This window comes from Berghia stephanieae, chromosome 1 (genome assembly GCF_034508935.2).
Source record: "Berghia stephanieae isolate SIO BIC M18660-M18661 chromosome 1, UCSD_Bste_1.3, whole genome shotgun sequence".
Taxonomy (NCBI): domain Eukaryota; kingdom Metazoa; phylum Mollusca; class Gastropoda; order Nudibranchia; family Aeolidiidae; genus Berghia; species Berghia stephanieae.
The window spans coordinates 104,003,568-104,025,520 of NC_088360.1; the positions used below are offsets into that span (position 1 = coordinate 104,003,568).

The following is a 21,953-nucleotide window of genomic DNA, read 5'->3' on the forward strand; positions in this document are numbered from 1 at the left end:
AGAATAAACTGACTTAATGAGCCTTGTCAACAACTTACCCAAGTTGAGCCATATTTGTGCCTGTATGACCCATGACCTCTGAGGCCCTGCTCGGGGCTGAAAGCTCGAGTTCATGGAGGAGGCCAGGTCTGACAGGGCTTTTTCCACCCTAGAGGCAGCGATTGACTCGGCTCGCATTGATCCTGGGAAAAAAGGAGAAAGACACTTAAAATGAGCGCTTTTTTAATTTGTGCCATGTTATAAAACAATTTTTTATACTTTAAAAAAGTGATGAGAGGGCTAAGAGCCTTTACTTTCACATTTATGGCATTTGACAGGCCTTTACTTTCACATTTATGGCATTTGACAGGCCTTTATTTTCACATTTATGGCATTTGACAGGCCTCTACTTTCACATTAATGGCATTTGACAGGACTTTACCTTCACATTTATGGCATTTGACAGGCCTTTACTTTCACACATGGCATTTGACAGGCCTTTATTTTCACATTTATGGCATTTAACAGGCCTTTACTTTCACATTTATGGCATTTGACAGGCCTTTATTTTCACATTTATGGAATTTGACAGGCCTTTACTTTCACATTTATGGAATTTGACAGGCCTTTACCTTCACATTTATGGCATTTGACAGGCTTTTACCTTCACATTTATGACATTTGACAGGCCTTTCCTTTCACATTTATGGAATAACCTTATGGCACATAAAAGTATCGAGATGTTTATTATTTTGAATAGGATTACTCTCAACAAAAATCTGTAAGTTATGTTTGAACCAAAAATACACTAAAATTTGCTTCTCGGTGAATTAGAATTCAAAATTGAATTTTTTATAAAACCGTATATAAAAAAAGATTATGAATAAAACTGTGCCAGAAGATACAAATATTACTGTGAAATGGAATGACTACAACCCCCTCCCCCCCTCTCACACACACACATACATACACTTTTTTAACATCTTTAAATGATATATTTTAACATTGAAATAACCTGTCTGATGTTCTTTTTCTAAAGTGTGGGGAAGGGGGGGGGGGGGGGGGGGGCACCTCAAGTGGGCTTAGTCTCCCCAATTCTTCGCTATGTTTAAAGCTGTGGCAGTTTGGAAGTTCATACCTGATCCCCTCTCATTGAAAGTCATCTGTGCAAGGCTCCTCTTGTCCCACATCATCCTGTCACGTGCTGGGGATTTGCTGTCCGATCCACTGTTAAAAAACAACAACAAAAAAACTTGAGCTTTTATAAAGCGCAATATCCACTAAACATGTTAAAACCACTTTACAAAGGGTCCCTGACCAACAGCAGCAACACTTAACATGTAAGACAAGACATTAAAATGTCACTCAAGGAACTGGCGGGTGACATTGTTCCCTGGTCTTCTTAATGTATGACTGACCAATCTCCATTTCCTCCTCCAGATTTGGATGCTTAGTTTGACCTTCTCCATAGTTCTACGTTTGAGATGCGGTCTTGCCATCTGATTTTCAAAATACTGCGGAGGCATTTGTTAATGAAATCAGGCCCATGGAGCCGGAGTTTATCTCAGTTTCTATAGCGTGAAACCGACAATAGCGCCTGCTCAGCCGTACGGTCTTTGCTTGGTACCTGAGAGGTACCGGCTGATGCCTGGGTTATTCCAGTCTGCCCTTGGAATAGACAAATTTCCCCTATGGGATGAATAAAGTGAATTTTATTTTATTTATTTTTCATTCCAAGAAAAGACAAAACAACTGAGAAAACAGATAAAGGGGGATAGAACTAATTGAAAGATATTCAAAACCCTGCCCCTTACGTTCGGCCAGTGATTCCACCAATTGCCCCTTATGTTCGGCCAGTGATTCCACCAATTGCCCCTTACGTTCGGCCAGTGATTCCACCAACTGCCCCTTACGTTCGGCCAGTGATTCCACCAATTGCCCCTTACGTTCGGCCAGAGATTCCACCAATTGCCCCTTACGTTCGGCCAGTGATTCCACCAATTGCCCTTTACATTCGGCCAGTGATTCCACCAATCTAGTTGTCCCTTGAATACACAAAAATGCTAGAATGAGATCCTTTTCTCATTTCGGACCCTCTTTTTGGAACGCCTTACCACAGACCATTCGTGAAAATGAATCTTTTGTCTATTTTTAAACGTACGCTTAAAACATACCTTTCGATTTTAGATGATATAAGAAGCTAGATAGGTGTCTGGTTTATGTTGTGTAGTGTGTGTGTATATGTTTGTGTGTGCTTGTGTGTGTGTGAATGAGTATGTTTCAACCAAAGTAATTTGTAATTTAAGCGCTTAGAGTCTGGTGTCTCGGAGTTATAGCGTGATATAAGTTTTCAGCATTATTATTATTATTATTATTATTATTATTATTAGTATTATTATTATTATCGTTATTATTATTATTACTATTATTATTATTACTATTATTATTATTATCATTATTAAGACATGAGCAAGGGAGGTCAAAAGACCCCGACCCGACCCAGATAGAATGTAAGAGTTGTTGAAAGTGCTCAAGACAAAATGAGAAATCAAAACAGAGGAGATGCCTTATATTTCTCTGCCGTCGATCTGTTTTTTTTTAGTAATGTATTTATGTTTTCGTTGTATTGTTGTTTTTTTTGTTGTTGGCTGAAAAATGGTTTTTGAGCCCGAAACGTTCTGTGTTTAGTATATTGTTATTTTTTTTAAGCTGTTATATTCATTTTTAATTACTTTATACTGCAAAACTCACTCATCATCCACGTCCATCTCGTGTAATTCCTTCCACAATTTTAACATCTTCTGGTAGGTTGCCAGGGCTTGTTCAGGCCCATACAAAACTTTCTCCAGCTTGGCCTTTGTCATCATTAAGCTGAAAACACATTTTCATAAAAAGTAAATAAATTTGCCATTTTTACAGCACGTTACCTGACCATAACTTACCGGGAAGGTTCCTTCTCATAGAGGTTGGATGCCATGTTCTTCCACAATTCTCTGTCTAGCGTCATCTCTGAGCAGTCACACAGCATATTACCTTACCTAACCTTATTGGGGGTTCCTTCTCAAACAACAAAAAAAAAACAGAACAAAAAAAAACAGTTCAGTTATACGGTGGAAATTGTCAGTCTGAACTTAAGGTCAAAACTGGAATAAAATAAACTTAAAATTAAAATAAGATTTAACTCTTTCAGCGCTGAGGTTATATTCGCATTTCCATCACGAAATGGCTGACACCTGATTGAGGCAGCATTAGAATAACAAGCTAAGACAAAGCGACATTCGAATTTTGGCGCAAAATCTCAATTAAAATACCTCCCCCCTCCCCAAGGGCCAATTGAATGTTCTGATGAAAGAAATGATGCCATTGGTCCAAGTTATAGTACTGGATTGGATTGGATTACATTATTATTTTTGCCTTTCAAGACCAACCGCACTGTTAGCCATTGGCCAGTAGATCAAATGCACCAATGGCACTGAAAGAGTTAAGTCATATTCTGTAAGCTAAACTATCTACCTCAGGTTGTCGGGATATTCCTTGAGGGCCACCATGATGAGTGTCATGGCATCTGCATAATTCTTGCTTGCTGACAATAACAAAACCATCAAGTGAAGCGAGTGGATGAAGTCACTCCTCAGTCTCAGAGACAACTTGCAAGCAGCCAACGCTTCAGCGATCTGTAATTTTTTAAAAGAAATAACAAAGCATGATGAGATATATGAAAAATTAATAGCTTAACTGATTTTTTTTTAAGCATTAAACCTTCTTTTTCTGTTGTTGTAATAATAATAATAATAATAATAATAATAATAATATAATAATAATAATAATAATAATAATAATAATAATAATACTAATAATAATAATAATAATACTAATAATATAATAATAATAATAAAATAATAATAATAATAATAATAATAATAATAATAATAATAATAATAATAACAACTACAACAACAACAATAATAATAATAATAATAATAATAATAATAATAATAATAATAATAATAATAATAATAATAATAATAATAATAATAATAATAATAATAATAATAATAATAATAATAATAATATAATAATAATAATAATAATAATAATAATAATAATAATAAAAATAAAAATAATAACAATAATAATAGTAATGATCATAAAGATATTAGTTACAGTTGTGCGACTATGTGATCTTGTTGGTATGACAATCGCCTTTGAATCGGAAGGTCTTGGGTTCAAGTCATACTCTTTGTGGTGCATAGTTGAATCCTTGCAAAAGGCTTTTTAACCACATTCTCTCATCGTACTCAGATGTAAAATATGTACCAGGCCGCTCACAGTATTGTATCAGTTGGACAAAATTGTAATATCGCTCAAGAGGGGCATGTCTCATTCTAAACGTTATGTGTTGCTGTTGGCTAAAGACCCTTTGTAAAGCATGTTTAGTGAATATAAAAGCTCAAGTTCTTGTTTTATATAATGTTCTAAAGTGATGGCATTACCTTTCTCAACGTGGCGTACTGGAGAGCCAGGTGAAAGGTGGCCAGATAATCTTGAGGATCAATGGATTGAGCCCTGAGAGGGAAAGGAGGGAAAAAATATGCTCCGAAGTCAGAGAATGAAATATACTTAAAATGACGCATGAAAAGCAATCCTTCTGTTTGAACAATATCGCTCTACATATTAAAAGTTCTAGATTAAGTGAATTCCATCTGAGATGTAGCTTTATTTTGTTTTTGTTTTTAAGGATTTTACTGTGCTTGCGACACATTTAGGTCATTCCAGCACCAGTAAAAAGGAAGAAAATGACATAGTTAAAAAATTCTAGACTTACAATTGAAAGCACACGAGAAATAGTAAGACAAAGGGAAATGGTTCAAATGGGCAATAGACGTAGATTCCAAGAGCACTCTATCAGTGAACTACTTTGAGATCACTCAAAAGTCTCATCCAGATATAAGCACAGAATCCCTAGAAGAGGAATACACTCAAATGTTTACATGTCATAATATATTTGAAACAAAACAGTCCATAAATGAGAGATAATTTACAAGGAAAAAAATATTATCTCCCAAAACTCAAACAATACATTCGACTGTTTCATCCCTGTCAGGGTATCCGGCCAGGGCCAGGACAAAACCAAGTAATCTCATTCCAAGACAAAGACAGAAAGCATGTTGGAAAACAAGATATAAGAGGATACAAGACGGCTATGTGGTCTAGCGGTATGACACTCGCTTTTGGATCGGAAGGTCCTGGGTTCGAGCCTCGCTCAGGGCATAGTTGAGTCCTTGGAAAAGGCTCTTTACTCACATTCTCTCACCGTACTCAGGTGTAAAATGAGTACCTGGTCGTTCACAGCGTTGTCTCTGTCCGGAAAAAAATTCTAATATCGCCTAACAGGTGTCATGTCTTGTTCTATATGTTACGTGTTGCTGTTGGTCAGGGACCACTTGTAAAGCGCTTTGAGCAGGTTTAGTAGATACTGCGCTATATAAAAACTCACAGCTCAAACTAATCGAGCAATCACATTGTAAACAGTTGCCTATATTTCTCTTGATATATCCTACTTTTTAAACTGGTCCAAAGCCTTGATATTGTAGGCCTGCCTTTCCTGTTCCAGCTTGCACTCCCTGGACATCATGCACAGCCCAATACCCAAAGACAAATGAGCACGCGACTCAGCCAGGTAATCTGGTTCAGAGCGCAAAGCTTTCTCTGACCACTCGATGCCCAGCTCAAAATTCTGGAGGTGTTCATAGCAAAGTCGGGCTGCTTGCAAACACACGGTGACATTGCTTGGATCCATACGATGACAGGCAGCAAGAACCAGGATGGCTTGACTAAACTGTTACAATATGTGATAAAAATTGAGAGGATATTCATAATATCTAAAAACGATTTCACATCAACGATTGAATGAGTTTTATCCTCACTGTTACAATATAATATATGATAAAAATTGAGAGGATATTTATATTTAAAAATCATTTCACGTCAACGATCGAATAAGTTTTATCATCACTTTACAATATAATATATGATAAAAATTGAGAGGATATTTATATTTAAAAATAATTTCACGTCAACGATTGAATAAGCTTTTATCATTACTTCAGAAAATGAATTTGTTTTGTTTTGTTTGTTTTTAAGGGTTTACGGAACTTGCAACACATTTAAATCATTTAAGCACCAGTAAAAAAAAAAGAAGAAAATGGGATAGTCAAAAAATTATAGGTTTACAATTAAAAGCTGACAATAAAAAGTAAGACAAAGGGAAATGGCAAAAAGAGGGAGCAGATGAAGATTCGAGAGCACACTTTCAGTTTTAGATCACCTAAAACTCCAATTCAGACACAAAGGTCCCCGCTTAAAGGAATAAACTCAAATGCTTCATTGTAAAAAATTATTATCACCCAAAATTGTAACTATACATTTGACTGTTTCTTTTCCAGCCAAGGACTCCGGCCAGGGCCAGGACAAAACCAAGCAATCTCATTCTAAGGCAAAGTTAGATAGCAAGTTGGAAAAAATATATAAGAGGATAGAAGTCACAGCAAGTGACCTCCCTACCCACTATGGGAGGTCAAAAAAGACCCATCCAGGAATAAATGTGTAGTGGAGAATATTTGTTAATGAATTAAATAAGATAGAATAAATAAAATAAAAAATAAAATTCCCTTTATTCATCCCATAGAGGATATGTGTCTCTAGGGTCTATTCCAGTGGAAGACTGGAATAACCCAGGCATCAGCCGTAGTACAGCACGCAAATTGAGCTAAGGTGAGGTGACTTACTCAAGGTCACACAGCGCTGCGGGGGTGATCGAACTCGGTACCTTTTGGGTACAAAGCAAAGACCGTACCGCTGAGCCACGCTGCCCCCAATGGTATCTTAATCAGCCTTGAAGACACAAAATTAGGCCGGTTGAATTACAATAGTGATATTTACCTTACTGGAAGAGATCAGAGAGTTGGCATACTGGTACCAAATATGGAATTCTTCAAAGGAAAATCTCATGGCTTTTTCAAACGACTGAAAAGAATTTTTTTTAAAAACAAGAGAACAAGGACATAAATAAACAAATGCTGAGCATTGCGTACATCGTTAATGATAAGATATGTGTGGCTGGATGGCTGTTGGCTTGTGTGACCTCTCTCTCTCTCTCTCTCTCTCTCTCTCTCTCAAATAACATGTTTATATACGCACATCAAATATTATGTTTAAATACCCACATCAAATAAATGTTTATATACCCACATCAATTAACATATTTATATACCCACATCAAATAACTATATAACCACATCAAATAACAAGTTTATATACCCACATCAAATAATATGTTTATATACCCACATCAAATAACGTGTATATATACCCAGATCAAATAAAATGTTTATATACCCAGATCAAATAAGAAAGTAAAAAAAAAAAAATATATCACACAAACCAAAGTAAATAAAAATTAATAAATAAATCACAAAACCAAACACAAAAACATGAGATTCTTAAAAAACAATTGAATCAATGAAAATTACCTCTGTCAAATGACCAAATTGAGAAGTAAATTACCTCTGACAAATGACCAGATTGAGTTCTAAATTACCTCTGACAAATGACCAAATTGAGATGTAAATTACCTCTGACAAATGACCAATTTGTGAAGTAAATTACCTCTTGACAAATGACCAAATTGAGAAGTAAATTACATCTGACAAATGACCAAATTGAGTTCTAAATTACCTCTGACAAATGACCAAATTGAGATGTAAATTACCTCTGACAAATAACCAAATTGAGATCTAAATTACCTCTGACAAATGACCAACTTGAGTTCTAAATTACCTGTGACAAATGACCAAATTGAGTTCTAAATTATCTCTGACAAATGACCAAATTGAGATCTAAATTACATCTCACAAATGACCAAATTGAGAAGTAAAGTACCTCTGACAAATGACCAAATTGAGATGTAAATTACCTCTGACAAATGACCAAATTGAGTTCTAAATTACCCCTGACAAATGACCAAATTGAGTTCTAAATTACCTCTGATAAATGACCAATCGAGATGTAAAATACCTCTAACAAATGACCAAATTGAAAAGTGAATTACCTCTGACAAATGACCAAATCGAGATGTAAATTACCTCTAACAAATTACCAAAGTGAGAAGTAAATTACCTCTGATAAATGACCATATTGAGATGTAAATTACCTCTGAAAAATAACCAAATTGAGAAGTAAATTACCTCTGATAAATGATCAAATTGAGATGTAAATTACCTCTGACAAATTACCATATTCAGAAGTAATTTACCTCTGACAAATGATCAAATTGAGATATAAATTACCTCTGACAAATGACCAAATTGAGCTCTTTTGACCAAAACCAAACCCAGCATGTCATAAATGGGTGAAACACTTTTCAGGGTAACCTCATGCGATTCCTTGTTCCGTTCCAAAACAGCGCTCCTGGTTGCCTGCAAAGTAAGACAACAAAAAAAGTCTCATCAAATTTTGTCCAGTCATATGCTCACTAGTTCCAGTGGTCTTCGTTTATAAGCATATCCAAGTAGAAGCACACTCAGGGTGTAAAACAAAATTTTAACTATGTTCAAATAAAATTTACACCTTTATGAGCAAACTAAAACAGACACCAAGTGTAAGCATGCCCATTTTTTAACCAGTAGAAAAAAAGGCGAGAAAGGGAAGAATGTTCATCGATATCATAAGAAAGAGGCAGTTACGGTTTCTAGGACATGAATGGAGAAGTGATGAAAGGAAGACAAAGAATGACGTATCTAAATAACCTAAGAATGGCCAAAAGTGATTTTAAAAGCAACGCAGATTTCATGCGCACTGCAGAGGATCGTGATTCGTGGAGACAGCTGAATGGCAATGTGCTCAAGAGTACAAGCCATGATGGATGATGATGAGAAAAAAATACAAACCAAAAATAAAAAAGAGGAAAAAACCAATAACACTGAAATTAAGAAATTAGGGAGCAGCCACCGGTGTAAGATAAAGATCTGAACAAGTGTGTGTGACCGGTAATCAGAAGGTATGAGGTTCGATCCCCAGTCGTGGTAGACTTATTTTTTGTGATGGTTTTTTTTTTTCTTGTATTTTTCTTTCTTGCTTTGTCTGGTACCTTTCATACACACTTGTTCAGATCATTATGGTAAACAGACTCAAATCAAAATACTATGCAGATGTGTTATTCACAATGTTCTATTCTAGCACTACTAAAGCATGAAACACATACCAATTCTACATATTAACAACTAAGTGCTGGCATGGACAATACCGTCATGACCCAAAACAGCAGTATGCTTGGACTATCATAAAATATAGTAGATTTAGAGCTTGTTTTGTTTATTGTTTTAATTTGCCAGTCAAATAAGCATAATCCTGGAACATGCAAGGGCCATTTCTATACATATAAACAATCCAATATATATTTTTTTTTAATGATTTAATTATTCTCCAGATTGCCAAATTAGGACAGTTTTCTTCTTCTTCCATTACAGCCAAAGCTTTAGGCTGAAGATTGCGTGGCCGTCTTTACAGTAACAGGGGTTTTAGAGGGAAGCAGGGAGCGATTTTCTGAAGTCATCAATTGAAAGGGCTTTGTTTGCAAGTGGTTGATAGGGAGTTCCAAAGTTGGATGGCGGAGGAAAAGAAAGAGTAAAGATGATGGTTTGTTCTTGAGTGGGGGATTTCAAAATTAAATGATGAGTTTCTTGTTTTGTTGTTGTTCCGTTTCAAATGGCTAGTTGGAATTTCAAGTTTTCTTTTTTGTGCTTTGTGGAATACGAGGAGTTTGTTGATGGAATGTCTTTCATGTAGCAGTTTTCATTGGAGATTGTTCATGAGCTGAGTTATGCTCATATCCCGCTCATCGTTTCCACTGACAAATCTGGCTGCTTTGAGACAATTACTTACTACAGAAATTTAAATCAAAACACACAAATTCAATGGCATTGTTGATCACTTATTATTAATGATGTCACTCAGCTCTTTATTCCTGTTTTAAGCCAGCCATTTTTATGAGTAGTTCTCACTAAATTGTATTTAATCAGACTATAAACTTTTAAGGTTTTGTGTGTTCGTATATCATATCTGGCTGATGGTTGTGGTGAGTTGCTTTAACTATACACAAAGCATCAATAGATTTTATCTTTACTGATTAACATAAAGGTTACTGAATGGACAGTTATTCAAGCTGCGACACTTACCACTGCTTCAGCAATACGTAAAAGGAGGAGAATTTCTTCATCAACAGTTTGTGGCAGAAATAATCTGGAGTTAAAAGAAACATTGTTCAACGATAAACTTTAACTGAATAAATATTCAGAAAAATTTTCTTTCTTTCATTCAGATTTGAAAAGGGGTCATTCATATTTATAGTGATATTTGTTTTTAAGGGTTTTACGGCGCTTGCAACACATTTAGGTCATATCAGCGCCGGTGAAAAGGACAAAAATTGGATAGTAAAAACATTCTAGATATACAATTAAAAGGACGAGAAAAAAGATAAAGGGGAATTGATTCAAATAGGGAACAGATGTAGATTCCAAGAGCACACTATCAGTGTACTTAATTTGAGATCACCTAAAAGTCTCACCCAGACACCAGCACAAAATCCCACTAAGAGGAATACACTCAAATGTTAACAAATCATATGTTAAAAATAAAAAAAATAACAGAATAATACAGAGAGATTATTTACAAAGAAAAAAAATATAATCTCCCAAAACTATAACTATACATTCAACTGTTTCCCTCCCAGCCAAGGACTCCAGCGGGGGTCAAGACAAAACCTAGTAATCTCATTCCAAGACAAAGACAAGGAAAGCATGTTGGAAAATAGTTACAGTGGGATAGAAGACACAGTGAGTACCTCCCTGCCCACTATGGCAGGTCAGGCACCCCACCCAATATTTATAGTGAAAGAAGTGATTTCAACTGGTAGAGAACCAACTCACGTGCAAAAGGACCTGATTATAATGGAAGGATAGGTCTAATCCGAGGAAACATGCTTGTTTTGTCAAGGAACAAAAGACTATTAAACAGCTCAATCTTTTAGAAATCCATTTCAATTCAAAACTTATCATTATTATCATCATCATCATTAAAATTATTATCTTTATCATCATCATCATTAAAATTATTATTATTATCATCATCATCATCATTATTATTATTATTATTATTATTATTATTATTATTATTATTATTACTAAAACATCATCATTATTATCATCATTATTATCATAGACCTGTAAATGAGCTCTATAAAAATTGACTGAAACTGAAACTCTTCGTAATTCGTCGTAGCGGTAAAATCCAAAGAATCAAAATGAAAGGTAAACAGCAAGCTCACTTGAGCAAAGCAATGGCAGAAAACTAAATTGCGAGGGAATTAATTAGGCTACTTACCATTGTTCCTTGTAATTAGGTACCCAATCAGTGAAGAAACTTAGAAACGGTCAACCAGTTTGTTTACAACATGAGGTAATCGAGATGTGCTTGTAGCAATCATTTAACTTTCGATTTGAAGGTGTCTACATAACGAACTTCCGGTGTTTCGAATTTTTCTTTCTCATACTTTTCCTGTCCTTCAAGTAAATGTGGTCAATTTTGGCTTAGACGAAACAGTGAAATTTATCGCTCGGCGGCTCAGTTAAAATTGGCTACGACAGGTTTCGAAAGTGAAAAAATAATTTCACGAAGGCTGTGTGAAAATACACTGGGGTGTGTTCAGACACGGCAATTCTAAAAAGCGTCGCTTAGCCTTGGCAATATATATCCATCATTAATATAAACGGCCCATGAGCTATGCGTGGGGCTGTGGAACATTCCTAGTTAACTTTACAGTCAATCGACTATGATTCATGAATTCTTTCTTTATTCATTTCTTTCTTCCCTTTTTAAAAATATTTGAATTTGACGAATTGACTGATTTCAGTTAATTGACTGAGAATTTACAGGTCTATTATCATCATCATCATCATCATCCTCAACAAAATAATAATAATAATAATAATAATATAATAATAATAATAATAATAATAATAATAATAATAATAATAATAATAATAATAATAATAATAATATATTGATATTTCTTATTGTTCTTGTTATTGTTATCATTATTGTTATACTTTAAAAAATTCAGAAATAGAAAGAATAAAAATCAAGATAAAACTACCAGACAATGAATGTACTTACGCTGATGAGGAATGATATGCCGGCTTGATGAATTTCTTGTTGTGACCCTTGGCGAGTTTGTCTATTTTCTGGTAAGAATTTGTACTCGAAAATCTCATCAAAAACTTTGCCAAACTCAGCGATAATGCCTAAATGAGAAAAAATAATATCAGCAAACAATAAACATTGCAAGTATTGATTGTTCTGTATGTTTTTGTTGTTTTTTAAGGCTATAAAGGAAAGGCGCTTGCAACACATTTAGGACATTTCAGTGCCAGTAAAAAGGCAGAAAATGAGATAATAAAAAAAATTCTAGATTTTCAATTGAAAGCACGCGACAAAATTTAAGACAAAGGGGAATTGTTAGAAGAGGGAACAGATGTAGATTCTAAGAGCACACTATCAGTGTACTAAGTTTGAGATCGCCTTAAAGTCCCATCGAGACACAAGCACGGGATCCCACCAAGAGGAATACACTCAAATATTGATAAACCATAATATATTCAAAACCAAACTATAACAGTAAGTATGATTTACAAGGAAAAAATAACATCTCCCAAAACTACATTCACTCGAAAAAAAGGGAAGCTTTAAACATAATACACTGAGCCGAAGCTCAATGCCAACAGGTGTCAGCCATGTTGACCGGCAATGGCGTTATTCTTTAGACCAAGCAGACATAACAAATACAAAGGCAAACCCACAACAAGCATATAGGTACTCGACGATAAATAAGACCTCAAGCGCCTCGATGACACACAAGAACTGAGAAAAGGATTTAGAACATCTGAGACCCATTGCAGCAGATTGTCATCAGTGGAAAGAAATCACTCAACAAATCAGAGAAGCTGCCGAAGCGTCCCAGTCCAAAGATTAGGAGGCGATCAACAATAAGTAAGTAAGTAAAACTAACTACACATTTGATTCCCTCCAAACCAAGGAATCCGGTCAGGCACAATACAAAACTAAGTAGTCCCATTCCAAGACAAAGACAGAAAGCAAAAAGAAAACAGATAGAAGACACAGCAGGTGACCTCCTGCCCAATATGGGAGGTCGAGAAACACCACCCAGTCACAAGTATTGTCAGCAATTGGTAAGGAATGAAAAATCATTTATCAATCATACAAAGCTGAAAAGCAACGATTTTTTGGAACTTTTGAAATCATAAATTGTTGTATTTGTATATTCAGGGTTGCCCTTTGCTTTAAAAAAAACCCCAAAAAAACCTGAAATTTGTTCAAGTAAAAACCATATATGAAAATATTTCGTGTAAAGCTTCTCTTCATCAAATGGTATCACCCTTATATCATAGGAAAGGATAAATATACATCTAGATTCCACAAAACTGTTGCCCTCTAACAACCAATGGTATCACCCTTTCATAATAGTAATAGGAAAGGATAAATATCAATCTAGATTCCATAAAACTGTTGCCTTCTAACAACCAATGGTATCACCCTTATATCATAGGAAAGAATAGATATCCATCTAGATTCCACAAAACTGTTGCCTTCTAACAACCAATGCTTTCATTTTTTTAAAAATCAACCTCATCACTAACGGCCAAGGTCAGCAGGAAGATTTTCTTTTAAAAAGTAAAAAGGGCATAGCTGACATTCTAGGAACAGGAAGGGGGAGATAATTAGCCTATCTTTGGTCGTTTGGTGGGGACGAAGTGGCTGAGTGGTTAAGGCACTGCACTGTGACCCGGAAGGTCCCGGGTTCGAGCCCCACTTCCAGCACTTTGATTTTTTTTCCTTGAGCATGATTATTAATTCCCAATTTGATCACTTGGACAACATGGGCGATCTTGTTTGATGAATTATCTATATTCCTTCATGGAATGGCTATGCGACGAAATCTTATGATACCGTGGCGGAAGGGCATAAAGAAATAAATAAATAAACAAACCTTGCGTATGTCCAGACTGAATTTAGACTCAACAACAGTGAGCATTTCTCTGTAACTGTTAACAGCTGACTTGGTATCGCTAAAATAAAGAAAAGAAAAAAAATAAGTTTTAATTCAATGTATTACATTTTTACAATGCCAAACATCAACTTCCGCTTAACATCAACTATAGACCTCGACATCACAGATATGGCATCAAACAGACAGGAATGGGTAGAACTCAACAACATCAGAGACATGACATCAAACAGACAGGAATGGGTAGACCTCGACAACATCAGATACATCGCATCCATCAGACAGGAATGGGTAGACCTCGAAACATCAGAGACATGACATCAAACAGACAGGAATGGGTAGACCTTTAACAACATCAGAGACATGGCATCAAACAGACAGAAATAACTCGACCTCAACAACATCAGAGACATTGCATCCATCAGACAGGAAAGGGTAGACCTCAACAACATCATAGACATGGCATCCAACAGACAGGAATGGGTAGACATCAACAACATCAGAAACATGACATCAAACAGACAGGAAAGGGTAGATCTCAACAACACCAGAGACATGGCATCCAACAGACAGGAATGGGTAGACCTCAACAACATCAGAAACATGACATCAAACAGACAGGAAAGGGTAGACCTCAACAACATCAGAGACATGGCATCCAACAGACAGGAATGGGTAGACATCAACAACATCAGAAACATGACATCAAACAGACAGGAATGGAGATTCCCTACACAGAAATCATGAAGGCTGCTGAGGCTACGAAGACGGTCGACTGTGCCAGTGAACATCTTTATGTCGAGTAAGACAGAAGGAAAGTTAAAAATAACTAATATAAGTAAATCTTAAATACAGGGATCTAAACCATAACCTAGCTCATGACAGTGAAAAGGAAATTTAATTCCATAACATAACACAGATTCAAAAATAAAGATGGAGCAAGGCTAATTTTAAACATTTAAAAAGATGGTTAAATTGTACAGAACAGTTTTAGACCAAAAACGAAAAAAAAAAAAGAAAAGAAAAGAACATCTAGAAGAAAAATGAAAAAGCTTTAGGCCGGGTTGAACCAATGGAATGGAATAATTTCTCCAATTTTTTATACTTCTGAACAATTAAAGACATTAATCACCCAGTAAAGGAATTAAATTGGCATCTCTCAGCTCTTTGTTATTATTTTTAGCCAGTCATTTTTATGAGTAGTTCTCACTAAATTGTATTAATCAGATTATAAAACATTAAAGGTTACACGTAGTTTTGTGTGTTGGTGTGTTATATCTGACAGGTGGATGTTACGAGTATTTTGACTAAATGCATAACATCAATACTTCAATGTAAAATACAAACCCTCTTTTCAAGTAAAGCACAGGGACTGTGGATATGGCCATTTCCAACAGTGTGGACAGAGAAAAATTGGACTCGGTTGCCTGGTACTGGGCAGTGATCTTGTCCCTCTGTTGTAGGCATAGGAAAGCACAATCAGCCGAACACTGGTAACATTCAATGACTTCATCTTCATCAGATGGCTTTAACTTGCCACCAGCAGGAAGTTTTGTGTGTTCTAAACACTTTCCTGAAAATCAGAAATGGTATCGGGTCTCAATCTGAAAACTTTGAAGAAATGACAGACAAAAGCAGTACTCATTAATACCAAGAAATGAAGTGTACTCATCAATACCAAGAAATGAAGTGTACTCATCAATACCAAGAAATGAAGTGTACTCATCAATACCAAGAAATGAAGTGTGTAGAAATGACAGACAATAGCAGAACTCATCAATACCAAGAAATGAAGTCATAGAAATGTGGTACAGAGAATAAATTTTTTGGTGCAGCAAATGATTGGTTAAGTGGGTATGATATATCTGGTGCAAAGTACTTGCGATAGACTAGCATCCTATCCAAATGATAGCAAGCAATTGCTATTGTCCATTTCATGCTATAGAAACCAGGATAAATTCTGGCTCCATGGATCTAATGGCTCTGAAGGATTACATCAATTATAATAACAGTGATAAAGCAAAGAACTTTAAACATTTTTTTCCTTTACATGTTACATCCATCCAAAATGATAACGAGTCAATTGTCAATTGGTTCTAACATTGCAAAACATTGCAAAGGTTTGAGAGTTTTTGACAAGATGAGTGTCATTTAAATCGATCGATGTTTAAAGGACGAGTTTTCTGGCCAAATTTTAAAATACAAGTCTTTCCGGAGTAAGACAATTAACTGATTATATGAACTGGAAAAAAAAAAATAATAATAAAACTATGCGTCGGTATTTAAAATGCATTATTGATTGCCCATATCCTTCCCATTCATGTTTCATCGTTAAAATGACAGGCATACTTTTTTATTTTTGGAAGTGTGAAGTGGGGGGAAGGAGATGGGCTAAGGTCTTGATCAATGGAAAAATGTTATTTCTCAAGCCAATGTAAGACGTGTTAAGGAAAGTAATGCTGATGAAAAGTGGAAAATAAGACGAGAAGTTTAATCAAAGACAAAGTGACTGCTAATCCAACCAGAAGTAAGAAAATGTAAACAATATAAGAAGTGGCCAGATAAGTCAGGAAGACAGAAACCAAACACTATTGAAAAAAAAATTTTTTTAATGAGCTTTTATAAAGTACAATATCCACTAAACGTGGCCAACAGCGATATTACAATTTTTTCAGACAGAGACAGCGCTATTAATGGCCTGGTACACATTTTACACCCGAGTATGGTGAGAGAATGTAAGTAAAGAGCCTTTTCCAAGGACATGACTATGCGCCGAGGGAGGCTCGAACCCAGGACTCACCGATCCAAAAGCGAGTGTTATACCACAAGACCACATAGCCACACATAACCAAACACTATTGGATGCCACATCATTCTCATCTCTTTGACTTAGGTCTTCAAAACACTATTGGACGCCACATCGTTCTTATCTCTATGACTTAGGTCTTCAAAACACTATTGGATGCCACATCATTCTTATCTCTATGACTTAGGTCTTCAAAACACTATTGGACGCCACATCATTCTTATCTCTTTGACTTAGGTCTTCAAAACACTATTGGACGCCACATCATTCTTATCTCTTTGACTTAGGTATTCAAAACACTATTGGACACCACACCATTCTTATCTCTTTGACTTAGGTCTTCAAAACACTATTGGATGCCACATCATTCTTATCTCTTTGACTTAGGTCTTCAAAACACTATTGGACACCACATCATTCTTATCTCTTTGACTTAGGTCTTCAAAACACTATTGGACGCCACATCATTCTTATCTCTTTGACTTAGGTCTTCAAAACACTATTGGACGCCACATCATTCTTATCTCTTTGACTTAGGTCTTCAAAACACTATTGGATGCCACATCATTCTTATCTCTTTGACTTAGGTCTTCAAAACACTATTGGACGCCACATCATTCTTATCTCTTTGACTTAGGTCTTCAAAACACTATTGGACGCCACATCATTCTTATCTCTTTGACTTCGGTCTTCAAAACACTATTGGACGCCACATCATTCTTATCTCTTTGACTTCGGTCTTCAAAACACTATTGGACGCCACATCATTCTTATCTCTTTGTCATAGGTCTTACCTTTAATGGCATAGGTCTCAGCCACCAAGCACAAAAGTCTCACACATTTCTGAGATTCTCCTTCATAATGTTTTAATGCCAAAGCTTTCAGGTCGACGGTGTCAATGGTGGATAAAGCTACTTGGTAAAAACCCTGGCAGAACTGAATCTTAGCAAGCAATAAAATAGCCTGCTCTCTGAGCTATAAAAAGGAAAAATACAATTATATTTTTAAAAATTATTGTATCTCAATAGGCACTGTAGATATCAAATTGAATTTGAATTATCGGTCTATATCAATTGTAAGGCTGGCTGAGAAAACCCGGGAAGAGCGGCAAGCTTCAGTTCGAGATATGAGCCAAAATCGAAGATAAAGTGTTTACCATGGCAACAAATTTTATTCAGAAAAAAATTTATAACTTGGGTTCTAATATACATAGAAAGAAAATTTAAAGTGGTAAATGATCAGAAAGATGTGATCTACACCACTGCATACATAACTCAATTTCTGAAATTTGCGCATCTTTCCGGGTTTTCTCAGTCAGCCACACAATTGACCTTTAATCAATTCACAATATTCAGCTGGTAGAGCACTCGCTTCACATTCAAAAAGATTGAGATCGATACCGGTGAAGTCCAAGATTATTGGGTAGCTGAGTCCGTTTGATCTGGCAAAAAGTATATTGCGATAGACTGGCATCCTACTCAAGGGTAGCAAGCAATTGCTATGTCTGTTTCAAGCTACAGGAAGCAGGATAAATTTTGGCTCCATGGGCCTTGTGGTTCTGAAGGATTACAATACTCTTGAGAGACTATTTTATTAAATAAGAATAAAGAATATTCCATCTGTGACTACAACAACTAATATTTATTTATTATATTATTACAATGCAACGATGAACAAATCATAACCATTATCATTAAAGGAAATAAAAGAATATTTCATGATCAAGCTTCAATTCAATTTCGTAACAAGATTTAATCACAATTCAGATGTTTTCCATATATATATACATATATATTATATCTTTTCAAAAGCAAAAACAAAACACATACTTTGGATTGCCCTTGAACAATTGCTGACAGCTTTTCATTAGCTTTTGTCAAGCTTGCCCTAGCTGTCAGATAATTGTCTTCAACAAGAGGGTCATTTGTTTCCACATACTCTTCTAATAACTTCTCCCCCTCTAGGAAAGTAACAAGAGAGCCTGGTGACACAAAAGATAGAGACATATATAAGTATAAAATAGATTGATAAAAAAAAGGAATCTTTTCAAATGAACAGAGATTAGACCTGGAGTATTAACTCACCCAACCCTAGAGATTTTTGCTACTTTTCAAAATGAGCATGTGCATAGATAGTTTAATTCAACTACCATTAACATGTAAAAACTAAAAACATTAGCTTTGATAATACGCCTATAATTTGTGTCAGAAAAATGTAATAAATAAGCATGGGGTAAAAGTAACCCGGGTAAACTACGGATATAGTCGGTGTTAGGGTTGAGTGATTTAAGGGGGTCTATCGGTGGAATTTTGGTGATTTTCAAGAAAATTCCACATTTTTCAAAAACCAGGCTTTAAGCATACATGAGTCATTTGTTTTTAATGTTTATGGTTACCAGAAGACATAATCTAACCTATAAATATGAAAAAAAAACTCATTTTAGTGCACCCTTTCATCAAGAAAAATTGGCTAATAATGGCATAATTTGTAATGTTTGGACCCAAGCAAAGGTATTATTAATTGTATTAAGGGTATCTTTGGCATATAACGAGCTTTTAAGTATCCACTAAATGTGCTCAAAGCACTTTACAAAGAGTCCCTGATCAACAGCAATACGTAGCATACAGATCGAGACATGAGGCCTATTGAAATTGATTAGAACACAATATGGCATTTTCTCAAAAGTTGCATTTTATGTACTTTTTTATTTTTCAGTTCTAAAATCTGAGCACCTAAAATAGGCACATCATTCATTTTTTGCACAGATGCTCGATAGGTTTTTTCAAAAAGTTGACAAATTAGATTTTTTTTTTCATTTTCATTTTTTGAAAAATTACGTTTTTGTGTAAAAAGTGGGCAATTTTAACGCAAATATTTTGACATATTTTTGAAAACATCATAGATTATTAAATTTGCATAAATTGCTAAATTTAAGTTGTCAGAAATTGTAGGAAGGATATATCTTTGTGTTAAAAAAGAAATGAATGTCGTAAAATTATTATTCACCGAGATTTTAGAATTGAAAAAAATGTTAATTTGTAAACAAAAATCCAAGATGGCGGCCGGCACCATGGTAACCATACTGTAAACAATGTTTAAAATGTGTTTTCCTCCATTTCTGGCCACGGGCTTTCAGCTTGGCATGTTTATCTTGTTTATTTTCCAAGAAAATTGGTCTCTCCACCGATAGAACCCCTTAAGTGTATTTCCATTCCATTCCATGTACTCTGAAGACTTGATGGAGATTCGCTGAAGACCGGATGGAGATTCACTGAAGACCTGATAGAGATTCACTGAAGACCTGATGGAGATTCACTGAAGATTCCTCAGCTGTTTGAATTCCATTGATCAGCTATGTGGTCTAGTGGTATTACACTCGCTTTCGAATCGGAAGGTCCTGGTTCGAGCCTCGCTCGCTGCATAGTTGAATCCTTGAAAAAGACTCCTTACTCACATTCTCTCACCGTGCTCAGGTGTTAAATCTCGCGACCTTAAATTACAGGAGAAGAAGAGGAGATATGATCCAAACAAATAGTAAGGGGAATAGACAAGGTAGAGGTAGGATTTCTTCAAACAAGAACATTCAGACACGAGGAAACAGCAAGAAACGTTTTAAGACAAATGAAAGCAGGAAATTTTTCAGCTAGAATTGTCAATAACTGGAATAAACTGCAAGAAACCACAGTATCAGCAAAATATTTGAATAAAAAATTCAAAGCAGAGTTGGAGATAAGTAACAGTGAAACAGGAAACAAGTACAGTTATAAGAATTGGTCCAATCATTAATAGATGAGGAGGAGCGAAGGAGACTACACCGAGTCTGAAAACTCTATACAGAGGTATCCAGGTAAGAAGAAGAAGAAGAAGAAGAAGAAGAAGAAGAAGAAGAAGAAGAAGAAGAAGAAGAAGAAGAAGAAGAAGTCGAGTACACAAAGACTATAATTCTATTTATATAAGTAAATAAAAATATAGGTAAGAGTAAGAATAGAATCATAAGAAGAGGGAGTAAAAGTAAGAGGACGTCTAGTAAGAGTAATAGTATGATTATTATTATTATTATAGGCAGTCTTTACTGTAACTGTGTAAGTGTAAGTGTAAGTTACTGTAAGAGTAAGAGAAAGTGAGTCAAGTGTAGTGTAAGTGTAAGTGTAAGAAGAAGATGATGAAGAACAAGAACGAGAACAAGAAGAAACAACATTGTTGTATTGCAGCAGAGGCAATTTGTGGAAATGGTGGGAGGTGAATGAAATATGTGAAGAGTATGAGGTTTGCGTAAGAAAGGGTTGATGAAGTCGGATAGCAGACAGAGGCAGAGGCTGGGAAGCGGCTTCGTCTCGGAAGTCGGAAATGGTGACGGTGAGATGGGATGAGTGAAATGTGTCATTGTAGTTTTATCATATCAAACCTAGATCTGTAGCTTTCAATGCATGTTGCTGTGCAACTTCAATGGACTTCTTCCAGTTACAATCAACCCGATGTTTCTCTATTTCTGACTCCAATCTCGAAAACTTCGTTTTGGAGGCCATTGCAGAAAAAAAAAACTGAGCTGCCAGATGTCCGTTACTTATGATCAAATTCGACTTCAAAGGTGGCCAAATAAAACTTCACGTGGCCAAATACTATTGATACTTTGAACTTCTTGACGATCTCATGTGTTTTGATAAACAAAAGAATCGACTAGACTAGGAAAAATGTTATTGAAGAAAAGAAATTAATAAAAGGAATGTGGTTCTCTGTATGGCCAAGTTTTAGTCAAAACTTTGGCCATTTATATGGCCATATGGCAGACTTGAATGTAAAATAAATGTCATTATGGCTTTAGCTTTCACTTTCTCTTGAAGAGTTTCTACATAATTCCATACATTTAACAAGGAAAGTATATGCTTGGGGATGTTAAAGTTACACCATACCATTCGAGAGTGTTGAGACTGTCCCGGGTCAGTCCTGTCCTAGTGCGGTAGGGGGGTAAAATGTATCAACAGAGCCAAGCAGCAAAACGAAGGATTACAGAGTCATTGGAAGATCTAA

The 21,953-nt window shown here is 35.5% G+C and overlaps 1 protein-coding gene across 2 annotated transcripts in view; it reads right to left on the reverse strand.

Annotated features, from left to right (window-relative positions):
• LOC144962632 (tetratricopeptide repeat protein 7B-like) overlaps positions 1-21,491 on the reverse strand; it is a 31,982-nt gene extending 10,491 nt beyond the window's left edge. Inside the window, exons 1-15 of one of the 2 annotated variants that reach the window (XR_013643502.1) lie at positions 21,331-21,470; positions 18,755-18,906; positions 17,720-17,900; positions 15,467-15,692; positions 14,102-14,180; positions 12,211-12,338; positions 10,215-10,278; positions 8,328-8,456; positions 6,922-7,005; positions 5,541-5,818; positions 4,473-4,545; positions 3,493-3,653; positions 2,731-2,850; positions 1,118-1,206; positions 39-182 (exon numbers count right to left, since the gene is read on the reverse strand). Coding sequence is in view for 1 of the 2 variants with exons in the window: in XM_078895734.1 (XP_078751860.1) it covers positions 39-182; positions 1,118-1,206; positions 2,731-2,850; positions 3,493-3,653; positions 4,473-4,545; positions 5,541-5,818; positions 6,922-7,005; positions 8,328-8,456; positions 10,215-10,278; positions 12,211-12,338; positions 14,102-14,180; positions 15,467-15,692; positions 17,720-17,900; positions 18,755-18,906; positions 21,331-21,451 (2,029 nt within the window). In the remaining variant the exon portion in view is untranslated. Of the gene's footprint in view, positions 1-38; positions 183-1,117; positions 1,207-2,730; positions 2,851-3,492; positions 3,654-4,472; positions 4,546-5,540; positions 5,819-6,921; positions 7,006-8,327; positions 8,457-10,214; positions 10,279-12,210; positions 12,339-14,101; positions 14,181-15,466; positions 15,693-17,719; positions 17,901-18,754; positions 18,907-21,330 lie in introns of both variants that reach the window. The other variant, XM_078895734.1, reaches the window with a different exon arrangement.
• Positions 21,492-21,953: the final 462 nt, after the last annotated feature.